Below are 27,558 nucleotides of genomic sequence, written 5' to 3'. Positions count from 1 at the left end.
GTTGAAAAATATAGAATTAGACAAAATAGACGAAGAGGAGGGTTAGTTGTCTGATGGTCGCATTGTGACGCCAAACGGTGAACCGGGATGCGTGATCGATCACATTCGCCCGTATCGCAAATGGATGTGGTCCAGTGACATTGATGCTGCGTGATGCTGTAAACTAGTCAGTTAACTCCAGACGGTTGCTGCTGCTGCTGACATCATGTGGAATATGAAACTCCTACTTCGGATATCGTTGTCTTTATGTCTCATATTACAAGGTAGGCTTTGCAACAAGAAACTTTTCATTGTTATCAATAATTCAAACACGCTTTAAAATTTCCTACAACCTTTGGTAAAACCATTGTATAAATGTGCAGAAATAAACAGAAATAACGAATAAGAAGCAAACGGCCTATTCACAAAAGACACGTTTTCTAAATGATAGTATGGATTGTAAACATTTTCTGGTATTTGTAATCACTTTCGTGCCATTTCCAACATGACGTTCGAGTAACTTATTATACAATAACCAGCACTGCCGAGCACGTGCGAAAAGAATTCGGCAATATATTCAGCTGGTTGTACGTGCACGCGTCTTACTGTAAACCATCATACCATATTTCTTTCACTGGTATTGAGTAGGAAATCGAACAAATAATAACGACATCTAATAAAAGTGACAGAGTGCCTCGGGCAGATTGGGAATGCGCAACTTTTTTCATATCGTGTATATAGAGCGCTTTCATCTCACTACGAAAACGTTTAAGCCTCTGTCGCATGATGCAGCATGAATAGCCGAATATCATTTCTAGAACCTTGCGGATGGATTTTGTGTATCAGTTGATGAATTGATAGTTCAGTATCGCCATTCCAGAAGCACAGTGAATTATTCTTGTTAATTGGTTTATGCACGGCAGTCGTAGGCTAAGCCAAATTACTGAATACATCACGACGGGAAACTGTCCGTTTTTTTAGATAAATCAGGGTGAATACGACCAGAAATCGTCAGTTATTGAGATGAATTGGCCATTTTGCCGGATTCCTCGTCAATGACTAGTGATTTATATTTGAATGCCCGAACAAGAACGCTGGATTCAAGCTTGCGTGAATTACTAGTGAATATTTTCGGTAGTACGGTATCTATCGAATGCCTCATTGAACAACTGCATAATTTCGGGAACATCGCCCACACCCGCAGCTAAAAACAACGAGAACATATTTATTTGTATACTGTTTTACGAATTCGGACACATTGAAACTGTACTCTTTTCTGGTGGGAGAAAAGTAGTACATATTTTTCTTTAAAGAAATACGTTTTGGTTTTGCAAGAAAATAATTGATAGATTTGAGGCTATAAAAGTTCCTGAAATTAAGTTTTGAAACCCAGCGTATATTTCTTTTACATTTCTTTTTATTCGCCCCATGAGGTCACTGCAGACGGGAGATGATTTAGAGAGGATAGAAAAAAATCGGAAATCTAATATATATTCATAAATTAATTCAAACCCATGTCCTAACCCTAACCCTATTTGGCAGTTAGTTTGATATACGATATTAGTAGAATACTAAGCAGCTAGTCACCCGGGAATTTCACATATATATCAGCAATATACTTGCCGTGTACTTGATCGATTGCGTTTCATCTGACATACCGTCTCTGATGTCAACACTTCATTACATCGAGTTTCAGTAAAGGGAGAAGTTACCATCGATGTTTCAGGACAGTTTATCGATTAACGAACAACTTACAGACGACAGAGCCAATATACAAGTGGAAACCGGAACACTATCCGATATCACATAATCTATATCGCCGTTTCATTAAAGTAGACGCGGTTCGCTTTATACGTATACCTGGTACATTACTAAACATGAAAACAACTTCTTAAATCGTGTCTGGTTCCAGATTAGAATCGCCCATATACTTATTATGCGGTATCTTATTTGAAAGTAAACATATAAATTTGTCTGGAAATGAAAGAAAGAACTTAAGATATGACAAATCGTGGGATGTTATACAAGTTCCTTGGCTGGGAGAATATAATACTGAAAAGACTGCCTCTTCGAACAACGTTATAACTGTTAGACGTGGGGGAATTTTTAAGCCGCATTTCAGACTGAACTCTTACCAAAAGCCGCTCTACGCTTCGGGTACAAATCTACACGTGCGTCACGTTATGAGAGACTTTTATTTCTTGAAGTTCTTGATTAATGGACACTTTTAAGTAAAGGCTTCAAATAGTTTCATCTTTCACATCTCGGTGATTACCACCGGTGGGAAGTCTGTTGTTGAAAGCATCAACAAAAAATGCAATTCATAAAGTAGGATATATACAGTCAAGTTATATATAAATCTTACATTTGCAGATGCGAAATAAATGTAATAAACCAAGAGGAAATTAAACGGAAACTTCCCGAGGACACAATAATATAAGGCCTAATTGCTTTCTCACAGAAAAATTCTTTCGTTTTCTATCTCATATAAGAAAAATGTTTTCAACTCGGCAAACTGTGAGAAAATACATGTACTCAAATAAGAAATAAATAAATACAAACTCCGTTTGACTTTTTCTAATGATATTTGATGATTCGGAATTTTTGCGAGGTAAAAGTTATCAACTAGTGATAAGGTCTTTCATAACTGCCCTAGGATATGTCTCCGTTATTTAAGATGAATCATATTCTTTATCGAAAACAACTAAACCTTTCATACATAGTTAAGAGTTTTGAAATAATATCTGCGAGATTCTTTTGAATTCAGATATTGAGATTAGGATTCTTACCCCCATAGATTATGATTATCAATGAAACAGTTCATTGACGCTTATCTCCGTCTTATACAATGATTTATTTGTGTGTATACTACATGATGTTGTGATTCCAAGTCGCTGAAAGATTCGAGAACTGTTTAGGGTTCAATATGCAAGATGGTTTCTTGATGGTGACGTTGATCGTGATTGTATTAAGACACGACGAAAGTCTTAAATGATAGATCTCATTCTGATGTCACTATTTCGAAGCATTTTTACAACGGGATAAATGCCCTCATTCCAATCAAAGAAACTCTAATAAATAGTAATAGCATTGCGCAACTTTGTGAATTAATGTTCTCGCAGTATTCGTGGATATTCTCAACGCACTAAACCTGCAATAAAAGGACCTTAAAAATCAGCTTTTCATTCACGTCGTATAAAACTACATTCGACGAATATCCGCCATCGATTTTTACATTTCATTAGTTAGATTTTGCGCGGATTAAATTGAACAGGTTGATTGAACGGCGCAAGAGACATTTCGATAGATTTATCAGTCTAGATAGCAGCGACTAGGCACGTTCATGTAGAGCGCCGGTTTCCGTGCTATTCCTGACGATTACTGTCTCTTTAATAGCTGGTTGAATGGATTGTCTGAAACAGTCTCACTTCCGTTGTCGGTTTTATTCGATTCTTTGGAATAAACTGTTGGGGCTGATGAACATTGCAGTAATCTGACAGCCAGAAAGTAGTGTCTGCAAATCTAGTACAATTACTGTGAATGGCTTGTATGTAGAATTTAGAGCAATCACCTTTAAGGACTCGTCTGACTGGGAAATATAAATAGAGAGCTCTTGCAAGGAGGCCCTATGTGGTAACGACAAAACAATGAGTTATTTACGTACATGACAGATCTCGGTCTAAAGCGGGTATCTTGGTGATAGTGTATCATGTCCTATATTTATCGCATCGAAATTAAATCGAATCCAGGTATAAATCTCAAATCCAAAATTGCTTTGATGGATTTTTATCGTCAATAGCGCGAAGGACATGTGACGTCAAATCGATAAGCGATGACGTCACGCACAAGAGCTCTTCACGTCATGACTGTTAAAAACCATAGCCTAATGTGACGTCATTTAGTACAGACTCGTGTAACAGATGCAATAGATATCATTATTATCATTCATTTTATCTATACACCATTTTAATTCAATGTTTCATCTGTCCGTCGAAAGCTGCTTCCCAAATAGCTGGAATTGTATGTTAACTCATTCGTTCAGAGGCTCGTTAACAATGGATGGAATCCATTCTGTTCCAATTATGAGAAACTCAATACAACTAACCCTATGGCTTTATAGGTATCATTTATAATTCACTAATTATTCATTCAAATATCGATGCAGAAGAAACGAATCGTCGGTAAATTCATCTGCGTATCCGTACAACAAGTGCTGCAGGCGCAAATAACAGCGTTAATTAATAATACAACACGAAAAGAAAATATTGTAAATTGCGTCTGTCTCAGTTTAATCTGGCCACAATTTTCTCGACCGCCAACATGTATATACATAATTTCCGTATCGATACTTGACAAAAGAAATTCATATTTTGTTCTGCTTGTGCGTATGATAACCACAAGATGGAATACAAAATCATTTAGTTCCCATGATTGGTGACGCTACATTGGTTGAGGTTCCTCGGGTTATATAAGCTTTCTTTGCAGAAAATCCAATTTTCGGAGCGTCAATACGTATAAAGGATCGATTCCGTCCGAACCTAAAAGCCTATAAATCTATGAATTATTAAAGGCTTTATTGAATTAATCCACACTGCGTTAGGTACACTGGGGAAATGGAACGCAGTTGCTGAAATAGTATCGAGTAAGACATGTCCGGGAATTAGAAAGATAATTTATTTAGTGTCGGCGATGCTAATGCCTTGTCGAGAACTACGCCTATAGTTTGGCGCTTATGTATATGGGTCCGGTACGTCTAAGATCAGTCATCAGTTTTACTAAACGGGGGGGGGGGGGGCATAGTAACGTTTTGTACTTTGATAAATCATGGCCTCTACAGCTCGACTCTGTTCCTCTGTACTTCCCACGCTCTGAAGTACGCAGATACGCCGTACGTTGCAATGAACGTATTGTATTTCATTCATTTCATACGCGATTTATACAATAGCTCGTTATATAGTATATTCATGCTTGGAGTAATCATTTGGTCAAATGATTACTCCAAGATTCATGCCAGAACATAATCACCAACTATCCATTCTTGATGGTTCTGGTTTTCTCTCCTCGTACATGCTATTTGACAATCAAGGTTCTATTGAAACCGTCTCGGTGATTACAGTCGTGTGGAACTAGACAACGCCCATCATCAGAACTCTAGTGTTCAACTATCTGTCAGTATCAGACTTACCAACATTCCCTCCTAAATAGAATGGACATAAAAATCAATTTTCCCCTCTGAATTCTTCCCGAGCTACGTTGTTTACGACCACTGATTTCTGTTCCTATGACAAAAACCTGTGCTCCGTGGAATTTCGTGTCAATTCAATAAGAGACAAAGATAAATCATCATAGGGAATTTAATAAAGCTTGTGTTCGTGTGATTTATGACGTAATAATGTGGTATTTATTACATTTGCGACCGGAATTTCTCATCTTAAAGAAATTAATCGGTCAACAAATTATAGAACAAAATGAAGCCAGGGATTCATTATTCTCGACGCGGAAATGTTTCTCTAATATTGAGTTAATTATTATCGCAATTGAGCCCACGATGCGTTTCGTGTTTGCCCGAGAAAAATTTATATACAATAATTTAATATCATCCTGTTTTTATTATCAGCCGGCTTTAATTAGTAACGATAAACGTCAATATCATGTGTCAATATAATTCAGAAATAAAAGCCCCACTGTTCATTTCAATCTATTTTATAGCTCAATCGAAATGGCCATAAAACTGGTAAATACACTTGATGTGACTATGTGGCTTTTCATATATTGTAATCAATATGTCTTGTCTGGGATGCATTGTTTTATAAATGATCACATAGTTGCTGTTTTCATTCGTGTCTTCCAATAACTTGTTTGATATTGCCATCTTGTTCGCTCTGTTCAATTGCTTTCAAACAAGAAAAGACATCGATAATCATTCCTCGCCATCCTCACACCGAAAATGCCATCGATTTTGTATTGCTTGGTATTATATCTAGAACATTGTATGAAAATAATACCAACAAAAGAATAGCTCATTTATGTGAAATTTATGTAAACAGTTTATGTACATAATACATAACAGCATAATGCATAATTAATCACAGCAAACGTTAGATATGTTGTATGCATATTGTTCAGAATAATAAATTGCGAATGCTGAAATATAGATATTCGACTGCCTTCGATATACAGAATCGTACTTGTACGTAGGCCTAGTTAGGACAATATTGCGCGTTTAATCGTCGTGTAATTCGACCAGTGCTGCCCTCAAAATCGTCGTTACAGCTCACTATCGCTCAAAATTGATATATCGAAAATCGCACCGTTATGTTGATTAAATCGTGGGGTTTTATGGAATTAGCAAATGCGATTTTAAGTTTACTTTATAATTGTTGGCTAGTAGAACATAATCGTTTCATTACTGATGATATATGACGATATGTATCAACGTCAACGCCCTTTACAAATAAATCAAAAATAGAAAATTGATCCCCAATCCAGTTAATCATTTCATTTTGAGACTTCGAGGTATCGACTCGTTTCATCATTTGTCATCAAATAAAAAGTCGGTATTATGAAAATGTTGATCCATCTTCCCGATATTTTAAACGTAAATAAAACCGTCAACGTTTTGTAATATGGCTTCAAAGGAATCTAATGTACACATACACACAGACAGACCGACAGACAGCGGAAAGAACATTTCGACATGAGGCAATCAATTTACAGATTTCCGCAATGGCTCCCCAGACAGAATGTTCAGTTCACTAGGGTGTAACTAAACCTATTCACACAGTCCTGTTGATGCGATATTTTGATGAAATTAATGATTGAGTCCCCTCCCCCATTACGTTATGTATATACATATACATTAGTTTAAGTGAATTCAAATATTCGCTAAAAGAAAACAATACCACTCTCAAATATATTTTTAAAATGATTTTGATGTTCTTTTGATGCGGGTCAGAAATACGTTGAAATTTCCTCGGTGTTCATCACAAGATTTAATACGACTCGTTCACCAATCCTCCATTAGCGGAGATACATCGGTTACATCGACTACACCGCTGTTCCGACATTGATCCGCAGTTGTCGTTTTGATATGCACTCCTTTTGTCGAAAGAAGAACAAGAGAAAATAGTGAAAAAGAGAGAAGAGAGAAAGGAATTCTGTCTGTGATACCCGTAGCGCGGAACTTAATAGGATCCCCAGAGAGAACGACATCCGTTCGTATCGATCGTTCATTGCACGCAGACTTGCGACTTAAAAAACGTTTCACTCGTAAAAAAAGTCATCGTTAAAAATAATAAATCATACCTTTGAAAAACTAATAATTTGTAATTGATAATATTCTAGCAGGATACCAGTCTTCGACGGGAGGGGGATTGAAGTGAAAACATGAACATATGAGCGTTACATGTCAATAATAGTAATGAGAAAAACACTAACGTAGTTTATGAATGTCCTGGGAGAATCTCCCAACTACCAATGGTATAGTTCACTAATTTCCTCACAGAGAGAGATTTCTTTCAAATGGTAGCAATATGGCTGATGTTTTTATTTCGTTTTATTATGATTTTCTTTTACTAAATTTAATGCCTCCTTGTTATCATTCACATTGCAAACTATGCTTAAAACCTTCTCACAATTATCTAGGACCAAAGAACTGTCACATCAACAGGAAACACCCGCCGTGATGTGTCCTCCAAAAAACCTTCAACCAATTCATGTAGTTCTATAATATCGCGTAGAAAAGTCATTATTGTGGTGAATATTCTTTGAACGGGTGTAACTTGAAATGAGATGACAAATCTTGTACCGGTAATTATTCAGGTTATCTTGCTTGTGAAGATTAGAAGACAGAGAAGGTTAGATTATATATCCGATGTAAAAAGTGTTTAATTTCCTCCGAGATGGATGGGACGGGTAAACACCTCGTCGTATACGTAATCACCATTTAGTGACATAATTGCGTTCGTTCGATCCAAATTGAGGAACCGACTTGAAAGCTCTTGCACCTGACGTCATATCTTGTTTATTTGAAAGAAATCGAGTCTTATCCATGAGATCATAATAAATTCTTAATGGTGTTAGAAAATGTGTAATGTGGTGGCTAAACTGCATACGAGGTTGGGGATGTCGAGATGACTGAGATTGTTTAGGATCCTATGCCGTGCTAACAATGCAATATCTAGATCACCTAAAATGCAGATGACCCACGTCTCACCCAGGACGTTGCTAGATTGGATCTACACCGGTATAAAACATCGGCTAAACACGGACACATTAACCAAAACGGTCTGGAATAATTCCTTTTATGGCTAATAAGAGATTATCTTTATTTTATCCAGCCGAGGGAAAACAGTGATGTTCCACGGGCACTTAATCATCAAAAGATACGACCGGTCCCTCGATTGGTTGCCTGGTTACATCGTTAATAGGATTATAAGACCTCCTCCTCTTGACCAATAGCACTATAATTGAATGATACATGAAGAGTCACCCGTTAATGGAAAAACTCCGTATTACGTTCATTAATCTTGACTAGCTTGTCAGAATTCTAATACTCAAAATTACTGGCCAAAATGTACTCGCTCATGGTCATAATTAGCAAAATACCAATCGTTTTTTTTCTGCATAGAACGTTCAAAGTTCCCGGACTATCGCAACACAGATAACCACTAACACAAGCATGAATAATGGGTGAAAAAAGATAATAATACGTGATTGATAATAGAGTTCACTGATAGTAATTATGACGGGGCTGATGAATAAGCCATATCACACTTGCATCAAATTCTCATCTACGCCTGGTTTTTTCCCAAGTTCAACGCCAATCACTATCATACCTGTTGCATTATATGGTTATCATACATTCAGCTTTAACGCAATGTTCGCAGCGTTACAGAATATACATATATATATATAACTTACTACAGCGCCATGAAATCCAATTCGACCACATTTAGTTTTTCACATCTACACTAACCCAGATATCGAGAAAATGAGCACTTTTGATAACGAACCACTTGCATATTTTATAACTATGGTTACCGATTGCTACATTATTTCCCAGTCCAATATCGAGAAAGGTTTCTCGATAATTTTGACATGTAAAAGCACCTCCAAAAAGCAAATGAAACAGAATAGCGTTTTGCTGCATCGGTAGTTCCGTTTATTGTGTACAACGTTCATTTTTCATCTGGTTATTGTTTGCCATGTCGTTGAACAATATGGTGCCTATTCTACCGGGAGTATATTAGCAATAACAGTGCTAAATGGGATTCGTGCTCCAATTGGCCATTTTGGATTTATTGCTGTCTGGTTCCGACACAAGCATCGTCGTATGTTTACAGGTAGCAATAACAATCGCCGCGGAACGAGAATATAGACACTAACCAAACAGCGAAATGAAATGTCATAAGGTCGCTTCGTTGTCGTGATAAGACAAAGATGGTGGTGTTGATGCTCGCTGTGACTTATTAAATGGATTATAAGGAAGTGACGTTCAAAAGGCTGTTCGTCGTATTGCGTTTCATCTGATTGTCGGTTATAAAAACCGCATCCGTTGTTTTGAGAAATGAATTGAATTCAAGAAGGAAACGTAATGAGCACTTCGTAAGAATGTCATCAGATCAATCATTTGTCTCGTCGGCGCCGTTGCGACAACTAATGCATTTCCGTATTCCCCCTAGAGGGCACTGTCAGTCATCCAATAGTCTACTTCCTGGCGAAAAAAAATTGGGTATATTCCCCGCGGTAAACATTTTCCATGTACTATACGGCATTGTAAACATGCTTTTGAGTAATATGGATCTAAATAATAAATAAAAGAAAACGACTTCGCGAAGATTAGTCACTCATCCAATGCAATTACGTTTTATTTAGATAAAAAATGATCTATATGTTTATAAGATTCTTGTGTTGATTCAATATAACTTAAACACTGCGGGGTAGGCCTACTAACCGAAGCACGTAAATATACTAACGCAAACAAATTTTCGAAAACTACGGAAGAATGTGTAACTTTCCTGCGAGTGCAGGAGCGAAGGTACCATTTGTAGGAGGATCTGCCTGGGGAAATCTTAAATAATATAGATGCATTTAGAAGGATCCTTGGGTCCGCGTCTAAACTGTACTCAGAAAATGACCACTAACGTTTGACAAAAGATCTTGACAGAACCTCGACCACAAGTTGCGTGCAGAATTCCGATACTGGAGCCAATACTTAGTGTCCCTGTTCTATACCATAAAAATGTGACTGGTTTTATATCAGTGACACGAAAAACAGTGAACAACTACTAACAAAATTGCTGGCGGATACTTTAGGTAATATCCATTACCTTACGAGAGTCGATCGTTCACGTTTCCAATTAGTTTCTAAGCATAACTTGACGGTCAGGAGTCATGACTCGTGAATAACCCTTTACAGTTTGTAAAGTAACTGAACAAACACGCTAGGTCATTCTAACACTCGTACTATACGACTAGCTAACACGAGGAGTGTGCGGTGACCGCAAATGAGAATGAGAAAGTTGAAAAAAATGTAACGAGAAATTTTCAGCCCGCATGTGTATCATCAAATTTCTACGTAATAACTTCCTGTGCCACAGGAAGTTACAACATCATCGTTTGTTTGAATGTGATATTTATGACTTGCCAAACATTTGGACATTAAAATGGGAATTTAGAAACTGCCGGGATCTCTCACGCAAATTCATTTATTGTGGCTGTTAATGGCTTCGTTCGGTTGCTACAAGACGACACTGTCTTTCTAAAACATAGAAGATAGATGGCTGATACTGGAAAAAATAGAAACTGAAATGTTATGTTTCTGCACCGCCTCATTAAACATCCAAGTCCTCCGCAAAGTCCGCAAAGTGGTATTCACTGTTAGTCTAAATCAAACTTTGACAGCCAATCATAATGAGACATTATTGATAAAGGTTTTCCAATATTGATATTAATCGTTAATGTTTTATCGTTATTTGTTCGAAATGCGTAAATTTCGATTGTCCCGTAAAACCGGAAGTGACGTCAAACAGTGCATCATCGGTCGTTTCTTACTAAGCAATCTTAAAAATAAAGGTTTCTGGTGATTTCACACGTACGGACTAAACAGCGACGGTTCTTGGTTATTTCAATTTAAGAACATAATGATGATACGGAAGTATGCGTGTGTGTGTGTACTGCAGTAGATCAGCGACGAAGGACGAAATTGACGTAAATTGCGAGCGTCTCCGGGGAAAGTGAATTTTCCTTTCATCGAAGCTAACAACGATTAAGTGATGAATAAATGGTGTGAAATGAGTTGTAAGATCAGCTTCGGGCGGACTGGATAAACTTAATATCGTGGAATGATATACTACGCCTGATGTACTGTTCCATGATCAGTCAAATCAGGCTCTCTAAAAATAGATTCAGAAAATTCGCAGATATTTTGAAATATTTCCACATAAATTAAGCTGCACGGGTATTTGGGTATTGCTGGGTGACAGTTGCCACCTAAAGGAGGAAACGCTCGCAAGAATAAGATGATTTAGTAGTTGACACCGTCAACAGTCGATGAATAAACGATGAACATTTACCAAGGTTTAATATGCTGCAAAATGAAATGAATTATTCAAATCGTTTCATATTTGATTCCTTTTTTCCGTCGGGTTACGCGCCGTTAAATTCTGATGAACATATTCTGCTTTCTATCGTTCGAATGGTTTTGAGAACCGTCTACGAGGAAACGTCAACGACTTTGTATTGACCCCTGAAAAACCTATTTGTAGATGATTATACATAATTACGTAGAATATTGAATCAGTAAATAGAATCGTATAGAACCACGACTAATGATAGCATCGAGAGCTATATATTGGTACATGCGGCACTCGGATACCTCTGGGAATTTCTGTGACGAATCCAACATTGGATTATAAAGTCCTACATGCAAGAATCTGAGCTTAAATTGTTGACAAGAATTCCGTGAATGGTCGTCTCAGTAATGATCTCGCTACTGATTTTCTCCTGGAAAGAGTTATTTATTATTAACTGCCATCAGTAACAATTGCTTGATTTGTGAAAGGTGTATATATATCTGGCAGCAGATATTTCATCGTTCACGTGGTAGTAATTACAAATACCAGCGGTGGCTGAAGCGGGAAATAACTTCGCAATACCGCATCTGATCCAAATCCCAACAGGCCATTCATATAGACAACCAATGTCCTGGATGCATACTCAATGTTCGCATGGATGTAATAGTCATTCTATGAGTACGCACTGATAGGGAAAACCATTCTCGAGTCGTTTACCTTCTCAAGTCTAATCTCAAGATGAACCATAACGTTGCAATCGTCCCCCGTGCACCACGATGACCGCAGCTATCACGATAATGACATCTTTTTGAATAGTCAGATCATGTAGTAACGATTTACTAGTAATGCTACATAAAAGTTTAATGACGCGATCACGATGTCAACAATTATCAGAGATTCCGATAGCGATACGTTATGCGTATTAGGGAAAATCGAAGCGAGGACGCTGGGTAAGATAGGAGTATCGCAGGAGGACGTGACTTTAGGTCATAAATAGTAAAGGATTATTTATACCCGTCCATATTCATAGCGTCGAACTGTCAAGGCGTTGTTTGGAGCTGCAAGAATCGTGTGTGCCATTACGGGCGTAATGTATCATTGTCTACGCTCCACTGGTTCGTATGAGTATTAATGACGTGTTTTTCTCCCTCGTGATTGTTGAGAATTATCCCGTCAATCAAAATCGCTACCGTGTTGAAATAAAATACCGCGATTCTCTCCGACTTGATCGCCAGAAAGGCTTATGCGTTGTCACTGTTGTTTGGCCGTCGTCATATCCGCGGCACTGAAATTCTTTCAAAAGATTTATCGCGCGAAAGAGAAAATGAATCTTAATAGGTCCTGATGCCGACTACTTTCGATATGAATAGATGTTGTTGTCTGGAAAGTTCTTTTCACAAATTAACAAATTTGCACAATTGATATCTGAATTATCCTGATTGAAGGCTAGCCTCTCTGCAGATATCATGTAGTAAATTTATGGTCAGCTTGCCACAACTTATTATTTGCCGAGTGCGTTTTGCCAGATGTACAGGGGACTATATATTCTGTACTAAATGCCTACAAACTTACGTAACTTTTGAATAACTAAGATATAAAGTCAAATGAAATAAAAATGAGAGTTGATAGAAAAGTTTTCAGCGAAATACTCGGCGATGTGGTTTGTTGATTGGGCCTGTGCGCGAATGTGTAAACCCGAGATTCGAAACCAAAACTGACGTGGGCTAAAATCGTTTGTAAACCGGAGAACCTAACCGCTACAGCAAACTCCCAGCTGAATTACTGCCAAGCATAATAACATAATTACGGGGTGAACTGTGGTAAGTGTGTAGATAAGAGTATTGTCAAAAAGAATTTTTGGTATTGTGAATAGTACGTATAGTTTCGACACGGTCCAAATGAGTCTTAGAATTATTTTCCATGCTTTCCGCAGCCTCTTTGTAGGACGCATTTTCCGATGCGTGCGAACTTCGAAATTCAGTATCGAAATTTTCGCTCTCGTTCGCGGACTGCGGGCTTTTTGTGACAGTATCCGATACAAACGATGTATTATCAACAGAATCCTAGATAATGACTGTCGTATTCTCATCCCACTGCATCGGCTTAAGCTACGTACTTTATTCCGGTCTTGTCGGTATCTGAGGACGAATCGATGATTCCGGCCGACCTCAGACGGCTCAGTGACAAGGATTTTTCTAGTTCGTATATACGACGCATTCGGATATCAAACACGAAATAATCCGGGTGAATCGATTTCACCATCGCTAATGATATCATTAGCAATCTTGCTTAGCCACCTGCTACTAATAAACAACAAACTATGATGGGCAAACTCATCTATAATTCATGACCTCATACGCGACAATTCAAGCGAGAAAATGAAGACACAAGAACATATCTCACTAGCAGGATAACTCGAATAGATAGCTGAAACGGAAGGGGAAATATTTATTCAACGGGGATAAGATAAATCGGTGAAGCGCGTATACTCGTCGTAGACCGTTTCTGCATCACATGTTTGTTAAAGAATGTGAATTAGTAGAAATGTATAGTAGATTTATCGCCATTTGTTTTAAAGGATCTTAATCAGGATACACGCGAATCGTACTAATTTTGAAAAAATGAATCGAAATCGAAATAAATGCATTTCATTGCTCTCTTAACTGGCTGCAATATGGAAGCATGTTTACAAATTCACCGCATTCCGAATTAAAAGTTGCTGATTTCTCTAGATGTAATTTCGTCAACTTTAATTCAATTATCTTACTTTAATAGGAACGATTTCATATGCAATTACAACAAGCCTTTGGGGAGTAAAATGTCAACACGGGATGTCACACGAGTCCGCGCCATGAGGGCTTTGCTTGATAATCAACAAGCACAATTTTAAGTGCATTTTAGTCATGAAACTGATCGGGTATAAACCATAAGTCGATATGATTTAATGTGAACATACGCGTACCCACACACGGATCGAATTGAAACAGCCATATATTGCAGCTTCGATTGAATATTCAATCGTGATTGAATACACACACACAGTACTGAGTGTCTCCTCGGGCTGTGAGTCTCACGTTATGTAGCGTGCATTCTTTCAGGTTTTTAATTATCGGATGTAATTCAGCTTTCAAATTCGTTATCAAAATAAATGGATGTCGTATAATCAATACCCATTGACAAGATGAACGTTCAATTCAATAGTCATTTTGAATTTGCTATTTTCAAGTCTGGATTTGGTATGTTGTTGTTCTATGCGGTATTCTGCCGCGATGCTCGCAGCGATGGCCTGCCACCATAACTCCCTGGTGATGTTTTCTTTTCCATTTTTCTAAGATTGATGGTGAATGCTATCGCTCCTCACGCGCTAGAAACTCGAATGTCGCTGTGGTATCAGGTTTTGTCGAGCTCAACCTGAACAAACGTTACAAGCGAGATCTTCCTCCGCGAGATGCTTTTAATCGGTAAAAAAGTGTCCGATTAGTTGAAAACTTTGATGTGACGGAATATCAATAACGATCCAGCTCGTAATTATAAAACATCGACACGTTTTCTTAGAAACAATTTCCGGGTGGCAATTTCGTGCGCTTTGATACGCGAATTACGCGTATATGAGTTTAACCGGCGCCTTCGGGAAATCTTTGTGTGCTGTCTTATGTTGACTTTACTGTTAAGCATTAACAACACGGTAAATACACCGACCCATGTCGTAGAATAAACTAAACGCCGGATAAAATGACCTGGCGGCAGTTATATCGATATTCGAGAGAAGATCTGATATGTAGTTAATGAGCCGGCAACATCACAGAAACTAGCTTTCCTTGGTTTTAGAACAAATTGCCTACGGCGAGAATCCATTTATATCCTTTTATTTTTACGGACACTGCGGCATTCCTGGCCTTTGAAAGTTTCAGCCCCTATCATTAGCGGATGACAAGCTGGTTCGGCGCCAATGTAAGAAACTAGTCACCAGCGCTATTGCGGAAAATCTCGCGAGCGCCGGTAAAATGCATTTCAGAGATTTAGAGACGCCCCGGTGCTAGAGAAAAGTGTGATAAATAAGTGCATTTACTTGAATTAATTCTCGAGAGCAGTTGCTGCGCTCAGTTCTTTCCGACTGCAATAGAACAGCGCACACAATACACGCTGTTATTAGAGATTCTGTTCTTTACAGTAATCGTAACGTGTATACGCAATAATCCCTCCTCTTTTTTGAAGTATTTCTCAGGCATACTTTCACTGATAGGCTACGAAAAAATTGTTCGAAAAGAATTCAACCCTTGGGCACCGTTTTTCTTACTCGGTCACGAGTATATACGCGATATCGACTGAATGGATAGATACGTACATAGGAGTTTTGTAGCTTGTCACTTAATAGTTCGTTATCGTTAATTTAGTTTCACTTACCAGTGAACGTCGCCATCAGCAACGAGCGATATTAGTGACGTCATTACCGGCTAAACGTAGCAGAAAGCGGATATTACAACCCGCAAATATCACAATTCGACACCAATAATCTTGAACATAAATTCAATGAGAAAGCAATCCATCATAATAAATCATAACTCCAGTAAAATTGGCAAGACTACATGATGCATATATGTTAAATATTTTTCATTCTTTGAATAAGTGCCTTTTAACAGGAAATATACTGCGCCTTAAATTGTCGATAGAAATAACTTAATTCAGGAGGGATGGGTAAATCAGAATCAATCACTGAGACGTTTCACGATACAACCAAAAGGCAAATGGTCTCGACCCCCTCAGTCCAATTGTGAAAATTGAGTTATGACGCAGGGTTTTCAGCAACGGCTATCTAAATTTCATATATCTAAATGTACTGGTATTGGTATATATATATATATATATATATATATATATATATATATATATATATATATATATATATATATATATATATATATATATATATATATATATATATATATATATATATATATATATATATATATATATATATATATATATATATATATATATATATATGTATGTATATATATGTACAATTTACTACACCAGCCTCGTAGAACTGACGGAAGGGAAATGAATATCGGAGATAATTTTCCCTTAGTGATATTTCTAATTGATTTATTATTCCCAGCTAACAGACTGAAGTGTTTCGTACATAAAAAACGAATTAGTATTAATACATTTACTAGCTTATTAAGCAGAAGTAACTCATATATAAAAATTCTTGCAAATCCGTTATCTAGACATCACACTATGCTGCCGGATACAGTATAAACTTCGTCTTTTTCGGGTGTTGCGGTCTTCAAATATTTCATCAAGTTGGCAGGATACCAAGTTATCTAAGAGTGAATTTCAGTAGAGCGACTTAAGCGGTACTGAGTAAGAAGGGGTCTATCCGTACATACAATTATACATGATATTATATTTTCTAGGATTTTAATTTTCAATGATAAACTGTTTAGCAGTGTGCGCGATGTCTATTGATTTTTATCACGAAAATTTCCACGCAACTTGATAGTTCAAAAAATTCATAGATAATTCACAACTGATCGAAGCTACTTTTATCATAACAAAAATGACGACTTTTGTATTGATGGATATACGTTGAATGTCTAATTAGACATCAAATAACATTTTTGTATGAGGTCTCATTAGACAATATATGTACCGACAAATAAGAGCGCTTCAACTCTAACGGACTGGGACATTTTCCAAAGAACTTGTGTCGAGAATAGGTTTGAGAGGGTCTATGAGTGCGTCATCAGTTGGAAATAGTTGATAGGTGAAGGAAATCCTTATGAAACCTGCGTATGCAACTACAATCAGTCGGGAGTCACACTGAAACAAAGACACCGCTAATGGTTGCTTGCTTGTACTCATAAGCTTTAGATAGATTTATTGTAATAGATTTCTAATTAACGCGAATGGGTTCTTTGCTTACGGTAACATTCGTGTTCTCGGCCAATTCGTTTGATTTCAACGCATCTACCTGAGGATCTGTTGTAGTTTCATCGATTGTGTAAAATGCTTGTTTTTTCTTCTTATAGATTTTTCTAATGATTTTCTAATGTTTTGTAGGTCTATCGGGTCCGATATCAAAGCACACGATTGGTGGAACGAAAGCCACGGACGATGAGGTAAATATTGTACATGCTACACACACACACTCGCAGACAGACTCTATGACAACTCAGGCAGCTATTTCCTAGTTGGGTTATTTGTGGAGTGTTCCAGGGTATTTTCCTGACGGTGACCGGGATTGACGTGTTCATTCCTTACAGCACTTTAGCAGTAACATACGGTGACTTCACAGAGAATTAGCTGCGGATGGTATTATCAAGAAAATAGTGTCCACTGACACGTTCACTGGCTTTACACCCGACTTATACTGTCACTGCCAAACGTCACCTCGAGCACTATTCAAAAACAAAGCTCAGAGAAAAATTACACATACGATTCAGCGCCAAGTTATCTTTCGAAAGCTTATGTTATTGCACGCCTAATGGTCCTGAAGGGCTTAAAACTAATTTTAAACATATTGCAATAACAAAAGATGGTGTAGTTAACATATTTCATACGTCTTTTGTCATCTCGAATAGACTCGCCTATCGTTAATGCAAGGATGAGATTAGTTCGTGTATGTTTGTGACAGGTTCTATAATCGCCTTCGTTGGAGCTCAAAAATGCCTTTCCGGCCGCCAGCAATATTCACAATCGATACCAGACTAATGATATAATCTTGTCTAAAAATACATGTTGATATTTTGCCTGACGTGCAACCAACATGACCATCGAAACACACATATTGAGGGCTATGTTTCTGTTATCATAGGCGCGTGACAAGAGGTTTACTACGTTATCCCACGAAAGCGTATATCACAATTCGATAATACATACTTAAGATTGATGTTGACTAAAACTATGTGTGTCGTTTACCTGAAGGTGAAAGACCTAGAAAACGAACTTCGTAAACAAGCTGGTGAAGGTAAGAAAGAAGATACGAGCGAAGAGGAGCCGTCTGGTCCAGTAGCCCAGACAGCAGAGCAACGGGCGAGTGATAAACGAATCCATCCAAATCAACAAGAATCGATCGATGAAGCCCTAAACACAATAAAAGAACATCCGCAAATCATCAAATCTTTAGTAAAAGGTTCGTAAATATTAAATCAATGCAACTGCAATTATTAAGTGTTATGTTTGCCATACGTTGAAATGCAGAATTTTTACTGTCATTCATTTCATCTTAGATAATTCGGAACCGTCATCCGACAGTGACCAGGTATGGTCAACTACAATTTCTAATTCTATACAGTCTCATTATCTAAAAGAATAACTACATATTCATCCTGAATCTTTGTATTATATTTTTGGGGCTCGTTCCTGACAATTTAAACTGAAATTGATGGTGTAGACGTCGCGTGAAGTTCATTTTCACAATAGTGGTGAGTCAACAGCTTGTTGATGCAGTGGAACTGGTCATTCAAATCATTAATTGATAACTCATCTCATGAGTTCATGTAATTGCTCATTTCATTTCGTCGGACCCTGGGCAGTTGATATACGGATTGGCCAGTATTTTTTCATCTACACACGTATTTCATTTTCAATATTTCAATCAATTCACTTTCTCGATCGCTCTTCTCTCTCGTCTGGAACCGTCTATCAGTATAGACAATTTAACCCCAACTTATTCACGCTTGAATCACGTCTCATCTAGAACCCGGTATCATTGTTGTTCTTGCTTGCATAATATTTCCTGCCGTTGACATCTATCGCCTTGAAACACAATATCTATTTCTTATTTTAGACTTTTCACTTTCCTAGGAAACCTTGCATCCGCACGGATAACAATCCTTTTTAAACGTGACACGTCTGACATAAAACATCGTTATTCGATTCAGATTTGAAAATTGAACGCGCCAGAATCGTACCTGATAAAGATGAGAGCGAAGAGGAAGATGACAGCGACGAACACGAAGAAATCATTAGAAATGATGGACTTCTACCGAACGATGACGATGAAGACGACGATGATGACGATAGTGACGAATTAGTTCAATATAAAAAAGAGGATGAAAATCTGGAAGAACTGCCACAAGGGATTGGTGCGATTAACGCTCATAAATACCATGTAATTATTCATTTCTAATCATCTTTATGTATTTTAAGTGTTATATATATGTAACACGCGTATTTTCATGCCTTTCTTTTGTATATAATTGAAAATTTCAATTTTTCAGGTGGATGCTGAAAATGAAGGTAGGTTAAGTTTTACGTAATGGTATGATTTCCGGTTGAATAATTTTCGTTTTAAGATCAGATTGATTGTCGTTGTAGAAAATGCTATCTTTCGACACCAGGACGAGGACTATAAGGTATAGATATGTCAATCGGTCTCATTGTAATGAAATACATCTTAATCGATGAAAATGAAAATGCGACCATTGTGATGTCATTTTTCAGGATGAGAACGGAGAAATAAACCCGGGTAAAGGATACTTCGAAAGACTGTGGCAAAAACGCATGCAGAAAAGAATATTCGATAGACCGATGTAGTCGACCATACATATATATATATATATGTGTAGTTCATCAACTAACGTATAAATTATTCAATATACATGTAGAAAATATCATTTATTGCAGTCCACTCAAACTAATCAGTTGAGCAGCCAATCGAAGCTACGTATGGGTAATTCAACAAAATCATTCCGACTATCATTTATCCTCGACGAATACTAAAAGAATCTCAGAGGGGAATATTTTGACGCGAATGCGGAAATCAATGGCACATTTGAGCATTAATTATTAGTGTTTAGCGAAGCTTTTTACATCATAAAATGCGAGTTCATTTATATACATGTAATTGTCACCTTTACTTGTTTGTGCCTTCCTTTTATGTAACATGTGAATACGAGAGTGAAACGTCTTTGTTTTACGCGCACGGTTTGTTTTTATATCCATGATATTCACACAAGGGGCTGGTTTAACGCGGGAGCGTACTAAGTGAGGATGATCGTGGATGTCCTGATGATGATAAGTAGGCTACATAAAATACAAACATTCCATGATGTTGTTAAAATAAAATATGAGAAACATGTGATAAAAATAAATTTGTAACCGCAGTTTGTTAATACATTTTCTGTGCTGTCTTAATCTTCGTCCGTATAATCCGTTAGTTGATCAGACATGAATCGGGATCGGGGAGATATTTTGACCCCGGTGTGCTGCAGTTATGTCTCAAGATCAACTGACGGACTGAACTTTAACACGAGCTTACGTTGACAGTTTATGAATGAAGTACGCGTATTCATCAGAATTCCTACAACCGCGTCAAACGTGGTTCGTTTACAGTCGTTTCTTTCAGAATCCTCAACTTCTCGCTCGCTTTGCTGCACGTCGTGTGGATTATTGACGTTCAGACTAGTTTATACATCCATACCAAGCCTAGCCCAATCGTGGATTGTTCATTTAACCTCGCGGCAAGCCTCGATTCGAACCCGCTTGTCACTCAGCACCGACAGAGAATGAAGGGAAGCCCACCCTCCTTGGTGAATGAGACGGCATCATCCATGCGTAATTTCACTGAGCTGCTCGAGACTAATAAGACAGAGAACGATACCGAATATAGAAACACATTGGATTAAGTAGATTTATTAGATACAAATTAAGACATATTTATGGACTAGATTCGGGTATCAGCTGTTGATTGAGGTGAATATTTCTTCGGCGTTTTCTGCCTTTGTGAGATAGCCGTTATAGAAAGCCAAAGCCGACATCTTTTTCTTGTACACAACTTCTTGACATCCAATCCAGCCATCCTAAAAAACAAACCGTCGAGTATATAACGACGTATATAAGTAAATATCATTCATTTAAATGAGATACGATAGACTCACTTTACATCGAACGTAAAGGATCTTCTTTGTTTTACAAAAAACTGGAGTTCCTTCTCTGATATCTTTAACATTTCCTAGGATTACAATTTCCTCTGAAAGAAATAAAATTGGCCTTTTCATCAAGCAAACAGTCTTCATAGGTACATGTATATGATTTTCATTGCAGAATAGCTTGGTATTTACCGTTCGTTGGTTCCACAATGTTCAATAATCGTATGATGTGATTCTTGTAGTAACTCCTCAAATCAAACTGAATTGAAATCAGATTTTTACAAAGTAATTTCATTTACAAATATACAGCAGAACTAAACGGATACATTTTTCTAATATTTACTATAGAATAAAGGGCCCGATATTTTGCCCACACATCGCACACTTTTGAGTTTTGCCAATCGACATACGAAATGTTGACACTGATCTTATGAGCTACGAAAAAACAAAATAAAAATTAAATTGAAAGTCGAATAACTCGCACAGGCTCCACGTATATCTGTGAATCGAGCCGCGATTTTATGTAGTATATGAAATACAAACCATGCGTGGCACCGTCGTGATTTTGAAAAACTTTTGATTTCTGTACACGCTCAAAATCTGATAAAACATTCATCAACTAAAAAGGTAAAAATAAAATGAAATGATATACAACAATACGTACTACCGACTAATTACTATTCAAACTTATGCTCACAAGTTTAGCCCCAATTTCTGCTAAATCTCTCCGTAATTCGACACTCGTGTAGTTCTTTGGAATCGCGTATTTTTCCTGCAGTAAAACGGGACCTATGTCAAATCTGTAAAATCAATTCAATAGACCGTAGCGTTTTTACTAAAATATCGTTACAAAACACTTCCGGTATAATCATCTGCTATCCGATCCGACCTCTTTGGAAGAATTTCAGTAACGGACACGCCAGTAAGTCGATCACCGTGTAGAATAGTGTGCACTATAGGCGCAGCTCCTCTCCACCTAGGCAGTAAACTCGGATGGACATTCACGACACCGCTGAAAGATTCGAATGTTCGGATTATATTCTACCCGGCGTTAAAGGCGCAAAGAACGCAATTCAGCACGCGTACTATTTAAATGCTGTTATTATTCTTTCCGGAATAAGATGACCGAATGAAACCACTACACCAATGTCGTATTTGTCTTTTTCTATATTTACAGGCCATGACGTTTCCATACTTAATCCATGTTCATTGCTAAATTCCCCAACAGCTGACTGAAAATGATCATACATCAATTAGAATGACAACTAGTTGAAAACTCCCCGAAATATTCACGATTTACAGAAGCGATTTTACGATATTGGATTACATTTTGTGATGAAGTCACTACATCTACACAATGCACCAACTGATGTTCAGGAATTCTGAAAAAAAAACACATTAAAAACAGATATTTTAACTCATCTGAATGGTATGAACTCCAATGATACCAGTTAAGTTAGGCTAACCTGTTACGTGATAACGCTTGCAGAGAGGATAATGCAAAATCATCTGTACCAAAGAAACATATTTTCCAGCCTGATGTTGGATGAAGTGATGAATAACTGCGATAGTGCCGCCCAGTCACTGTACCATAATATACCAGTTCGTGTTTTCTACACAGGCGACGAACAGATAAATGTTTGTAGATTGTCGTTAGAAGAATTCCAGCAGGACATCGAGGAGCGTTCATTTTGTACCAGCACTAATCTATACTTCCATCAAAACAAATTTGACTATATACATTTCTATTGCACATTTTTGCTTAAAATAAAGAGTATCATTTTGGACGAAAGCGAAAGTTCAATTTCCCGCTCAAATCACGCGCGCCATTGCGCATTTTCGAATCCCACTAAAATAGTGAGTTGATAAAAATGCATTTCTCTTAAGATTTTACCAAACGAAATATTTGTTTGAAGCGACTTAGTTAAGGTGTCCTTAATAACATTCTTATTTAGTTTATTTCCTTTTTAGAGGAAATACCACAGGACGTGAGTGGATGGCGAAATATGAATTATCACTGATATATAGGGCTACGGAATACCTGAAAATAAAATGAATTTAATTGATTTGCTGATCAACAGTCTATTTTTCGATTAAACACAGCTCCAACGTTTGAAATTACGTTACAGACAAATAATCGCAATAATACCTCAATTTCTATCGGAATTCTTAAAATAATCAACTCACAATGCGCATCACCTCTTCAAATTCACAGAGATGAGTTGAACCGGTAAATAAATAAATTATATTCAATTTCCAATTCAATAAAATTATATTCCATCACTAAAACCGAATTCAATAAGTTTTTATTGAAATATATATCATTAAATTCAGCGGTTTAGAATTAATCTAGGCGCCTTAATCTAAGATATCAAAATTATTTACAGGGGCCTGACAACAAAAGATTTTGACCCCACTACTATAAGTAGGTACTTTATCCATAGTAGAAGTGTATAAAAAAGCGAGTTACGTGCGTTGGTGTATGCCCCTCTATGGACGGTTTCATATCGCGACTTATCAATCAACTTATTTGATCGATTTTCACCGAGTCTTCATATGATAATTACTATTTCTATTCTCTATCATTGGGCAGTTGAAGTCCCAATCAAAGTTCCTGTCTACCAGCGATTCCCAATCTAAACTCATCTGATGAGAATAAGTGTTGTGATTTGATATTGTTGCGTGAAATTGACTAATAAATCGCTCACTACCGCTACTAGAGTCAGTCTTCTGGACCAAAAACGACTGGACGAAACACAATTGCTTTCAAGCAAAGGAAAAAAAACAAATAGTTTTATTCTACACTCAATATTACATATTTATACAGAGACTATGATTGCACATTAACACCCTATACACACTATCACAGTACTGAGAATCTGAGACACAAATCCTTTTGAAATGTGGAAGTTGACAAAGGTCAAACTAAACGCCTCACATATTCTTCAAGTAAAGAGTCAACACAAAAATCAAATATGCCACCTCACGTAATCTTGAAAGTATAAGAGTCCGGGATTGTGATATATCTAACCCACTGGAAAGGCATAAACAATTTTCCTTGATCTTGCACTTGTAAGAAACGAACTTGTAAATTGGTGCAAACGAATCCAGATATTTCAAAATCCATCGTAACAGGTCCAACATCCATCAAACTGGCATTCTCCCCTGAAGTAACGATCTAAAATGAATGACAAAATGAGTTGGAAAATCATTCAACAAAAAGGCAAAGGAAAAATATTTAATCATGATTCTTACCTTAAATCTTGCCCCAATTTCCATCCCTCCATTTAACTTTTTGATTTCCCAGACCATTTTCTTGTCTTTAGAAGAAAAAATAAATTTCTGACCGGGTCCATTGAACTGATGCGATACACTGGAACATAAAGCAGATACTTAGGGAGGACTGACAGTTTCACTAGCCCTGTTTCCTAATGATTTACTATGAAACATAAGGGTTAGTACCTAGTTGAAGATGCTGGAACTGGAATGGTTAATCTAATCTTGATTGCTTGAGATCTAGTTGGTATGTTACTCTTGAGATTCAACGATAATTCAAACTCCCTGCAATTATAAATCGTGTATCCCGGTTACACTATGTACGGTACTTGCATGCATAATGACAGTAAAAGGCTTGATACTCACTTGTCATTATTTTGATTGAGGTGATGAAGCAATATGAAGGGTAAACCCCCAGAAAGCTCCCCCTGGTGACTATAGTTCATACTACAAAACTAATAAATGAACATATTCAGTACAAGTACGTATACCTTGCCTTCACCAGCTATTGTTTCACATTAGACACGACTCTATGAAAATGAATGATTTCAGTACCTCCCCCTGCGGTGGGTGGATTGTAAGGATTTTCTTCTCTTCAAACAGATCAGTTTTTACGCAGTCGTGAAAACTATAGTTCGTGATGTGAACATTTGGACCATAACCTACAAATAGAACTATTCATAAAGTATTTCGATACAACAGCTTACTGGACAGACTAAGCTTCATTTCATCGATACCTGGAATATTGGTTCTACCAACGGTGAGATCACTATTCAAACCAAGCAAAACGGTTGGAGTACCCAACAAAAAACACTTCAGATTTATCTTCCCATGAATTTCGTTCCTAGCAACTTGACCCTGAAGATAAACACTAAGCGCGATTAGAGAAGAATTAAGTTTTGCAAAAAGATGCATCGGAATACTCGTGTCAATACCTTGTTATCTATGAGAACGGTAAGCCTTTCGATGACATCAACAAATACTTCACTTTTCCTTTGTTCCTGTGGAGAAATACAGAAGAATACCGACATTTCATTGAATTGAAACAACAAAACATACACAGCATTAATTGATAGGACATACGTACTTGTTGGGTTCTGGGTTGCACGACTGGTTTTTCGTGAGTATTCTCGGAAACGTTTTTGTATTCTACACCAAACTGAAACAGAATTTCCGTTTCCAATTTTGGTCGTTTAAACATTCGAAAACGTGACCACTTTTAACCGCACACTTACGAGACCACTCGATAGGTTATCAGGTGTTTTAGCCTTCACAGTAACAGGGTTAGTGAGTATGTACTGACGTAGTTTCTCTGTTACAGCCAGTTGAACATAGCCGTCGCACTGTAATAAATAAATCTATTACAGTATGTGTACATTGAAATAAATGCGACCATTTTCTTGAATTTAACTGGTGGTACACAAACATAAAACATCATGTTTGATTCTACGCATTTAGGACTATAAAATATGTATTAGATCGAAATGCGAATGAAACTATCCAGTAGGCCTACATGAAGTAGCTGGAAGTGGTTTGTCTGAGGCGGTGGAGAGTACAGGCAAATAATTGACAGCTACACGATTAATGAAATGAGTGAATGGTGTTAACTAACTTACAATAAACTCATTCAGTAATTCATGAATCAATAATATGTTACTTTGAAGACCATCTTCGGTGACCATACCGCAGAAATCTTTACACAACTGATATAATCTGAAATGAGATGATGTAACTTTATATTTTGATATATGAATAGACGACTTCACAGGACTTAACGCACATAACTAACATGTTGCAAGATCTTGACCCGTGTTCCATAGATCTTGGCACAACTTGGTCTACAGTTAGATTAGTCCATTGGATCTATTACGTGAATTAGTCAACTGAAATCTTGATTCACAAACGTTGAACTGACCCTATTAGAATTTGTACAGCCACAGTTAAAAACGCAAACCTGACTAAAATTTCCAATACTTGTATAGATGCAGATACTGTGGCGGTACTCGAAGCTACGAAATATAGATTTCCTCTCAGTATGTGATAGTAATATATTCCATCATCTTGCTGCAATTAAACACAGTTACATCATTAAAAAAAAGATGAATCTGCAAAGTAATTCTGAATAATGATGGGTGTGAGTCCAGGATAACCCTCTAACTCCTCGCGTCCTTGCCCTTGGTGTAAACTTACAATGGTTGGCAAAATTTCTTGATTTCGACTTTCGGCTATTCTTGAACAGAAAATGTCTATTGACTTGTTATGTGGTATGGTATCATGCTCATCTAATTGCACTGAATTAAGGATTTTAAGTGTACAAGGAAACCCGGTCTTATCCATGGTGAAGTCCTCAGCTGCTTAGTCCGCATTTTAGTTAGTTAACTAATCGTTGGTGGTAAGTTTTGTATATTAATCTGATAATCGGATGGGCTTACACCAACGTTGTGGTTTGTTAAAATATCCGATGGTGAAACTAAACCACAGACAGGTAACTGATTACATTGTAATATTAGTAAGTAGTGCCTAGTGATGCTTGTGCCTTGCCCGGCCTTCTTTCTTGTCTTGTCAATGTCAAATGTCAAACACTACTTACTAAAAATAAATTGAATTTAATTCATGAAAGGATACATTTCTTATAGAAAATCACTTCCTGAGTGCTCGATATACAAAATATCTCAGCTATCATCTTAAAAATTGAACTTTCGCCGAGTATAACTTTGCGAAAATGATAAAATATCAGGTTGCATTGAATTTTATTAATCTATTTTTACTTCCAAAACTAATTTCCTGGTTTCTCCACACAACCTTGCAATAGCAATTCAATTCAATTCAATACAAATTCGCGCCAGTTC

General features: G+C 37.2%; 3 protein-coding genes across 7 annotated transcripts; 1 reads left to right on the top strand and 2 right to left on the bottom strand.

Annotated features, from left to right (window-relative positions):
- Positions 1 to 88: 88 nt before the first annotated feature.
- Positions 89 to 20,626, top strand: LOC141908330 (uncharacterized). 2 transcript variants are annotated; one of them, XM_074798339.1, is made up of 9 exons: positions 89 to 263; positions 17,622 to 17,680; positions 18,486 to 18,693; positions 18,791 to 18,822; positions 18,955 to 18,985; positions 19,445 to 19,674; positions 19,784 to 19,802; positions 19,881 to 19,918; positions 20,007 to 20,626. In XM_074798339.1, the coding sequence occupies exons 1-9, from the start codon at positions 206 to 208 to the stop codon at positions 20,097 to 20,099; spliced, it is 768 nt and encodes a 255-aa protein (XP_074654440.1). In that variant the 5' UTR covers positions 89 to 205; the 3' UTR covers positions 20,100 to 20,626. The 2 variants fall into 2 exon arrangements, with proteins under 2 accessions (XP_074654440.1, XP_074654448.1); XM_074798347.1 differs by lacking the exons at positions 18,791 to 18,822; positions 18,955 to 18,985.
- A 560-nt stretch (positions 20,627 to 21,186) lies between these two features.
- LOC141914884 (methionyl-tRNA formyltransferase, mitochondrial-like) lies at positions 21,187 to 23,676 on the bottom strand. 2 transcript variants are annotated; one of them, XM_074806220.1, is made up of 11 exons: positions 23,583 to 23,676; positions 22,900 to 23,140; positions 22,761 to 22,815; positions 22,520 to 22,665; positions 22,323 to 22,445; positions 22,131 to 22,233; positions 21,977 to 22,052; positions 21,777 to 21,868; positions 21,626 to 21,692; positions 21,443 to 21,534; positions 21,187 to 21,364 (listed from the first exon to the last, which is right to left on the bottom strand). In XM_074806220.1, the coding sequence occupies exons 2-11, from the start codon at positions 23,121 to 23,123 to the stop codon at positions 21,242 to 21,244; spliced, it is 1,101 nt and encodes a 366-aa protein (XP_074662321.1). In that variant the 5' UTR covers positions 23,124 to 23,140; positions 23,583 to 23,676; the 3' UTR covers positions 21,187 to 21,241. The 2 variants fall into 2 exon arrangements, with proteins under 2 accessions (XP_074662321.1, XP_074662322.1); XM_074806221.1 differs by lacking the exon at positions 23,583 to 23,676 and having other exon boundaries at positions 22,900 to 23,228.
- Positions 23,677 to 24,211: 535 nt separating this feature from the next.
- On the bottom strand, positions 24,212 to 27,513 carry LOC141908630 (AP-4 complex subunit mu-1-like). 3 transcript variants are annotated; one of them, XM_074798740.1, is made up of 13 exons: positions 27,335 to 27,513; positions 26,900 to 26,991; positions 26,625 to 26,773; positions 26,326 to 26,422; positions 25,945 to 26,052; positions 25,797 to 25,868; positions 25,645 to 25,710; positions 25,447 to 25,567; positions 25,265 to 25,371; positions 25,076 to 25,164; positions 24,896 to 24,994; positions 24,689 to 24,806; positions 24,212 to 24,611 (listed from the first exon to the last, which is right to left on the bottom strand). In XM_074798740.1, the coding sequence occupies exons 1-13, from the start codon at positions 27,390 to 27,392 to the stop codon at positions 24,417 to 24,419; spliced, it is 1,371 nt and encodes a 456-aa protein (XP_074654841.1). In that variant the 5' UTR covers positions 27,393 to 27,513; the 3' UTR covers positions 24,212 to 24,416. The 3 variants fall into 3 exon arrangements, with proteins under 3 accessions (XP_074654841.1, XP_074654849.1, XP_074654859.1); XM_074798748.1 differs by having other exon boundaries at positions 26,664 to 26,773; XM_074798758.1 differs by having other exon boundaries at positions 26,499 to 26,991; positions 27,335 to 27,392.
- Positions 27,514 to 27,558: the final 45 nt, after the last annotated feature.

The sequence above is a fragment of the Tubulanus polymorphus genome, chromosome 1 (genome assembly GCF_964204645.1).
Source record: "Tubulanus polymorphus chromosome 1, tnTubPoly1.2, whole genome shotgun sequence".
Lineage (NCBI taxonomy): Eukaryota > Metazoa > Nemertea > Palaeonemertea > Tubulaniformes > Tubulanidae > Tubulanus > Tubulanus polymorphus.
This window is presented reverse-complemented; position numbering and strand designations above follow the sequence as displayed.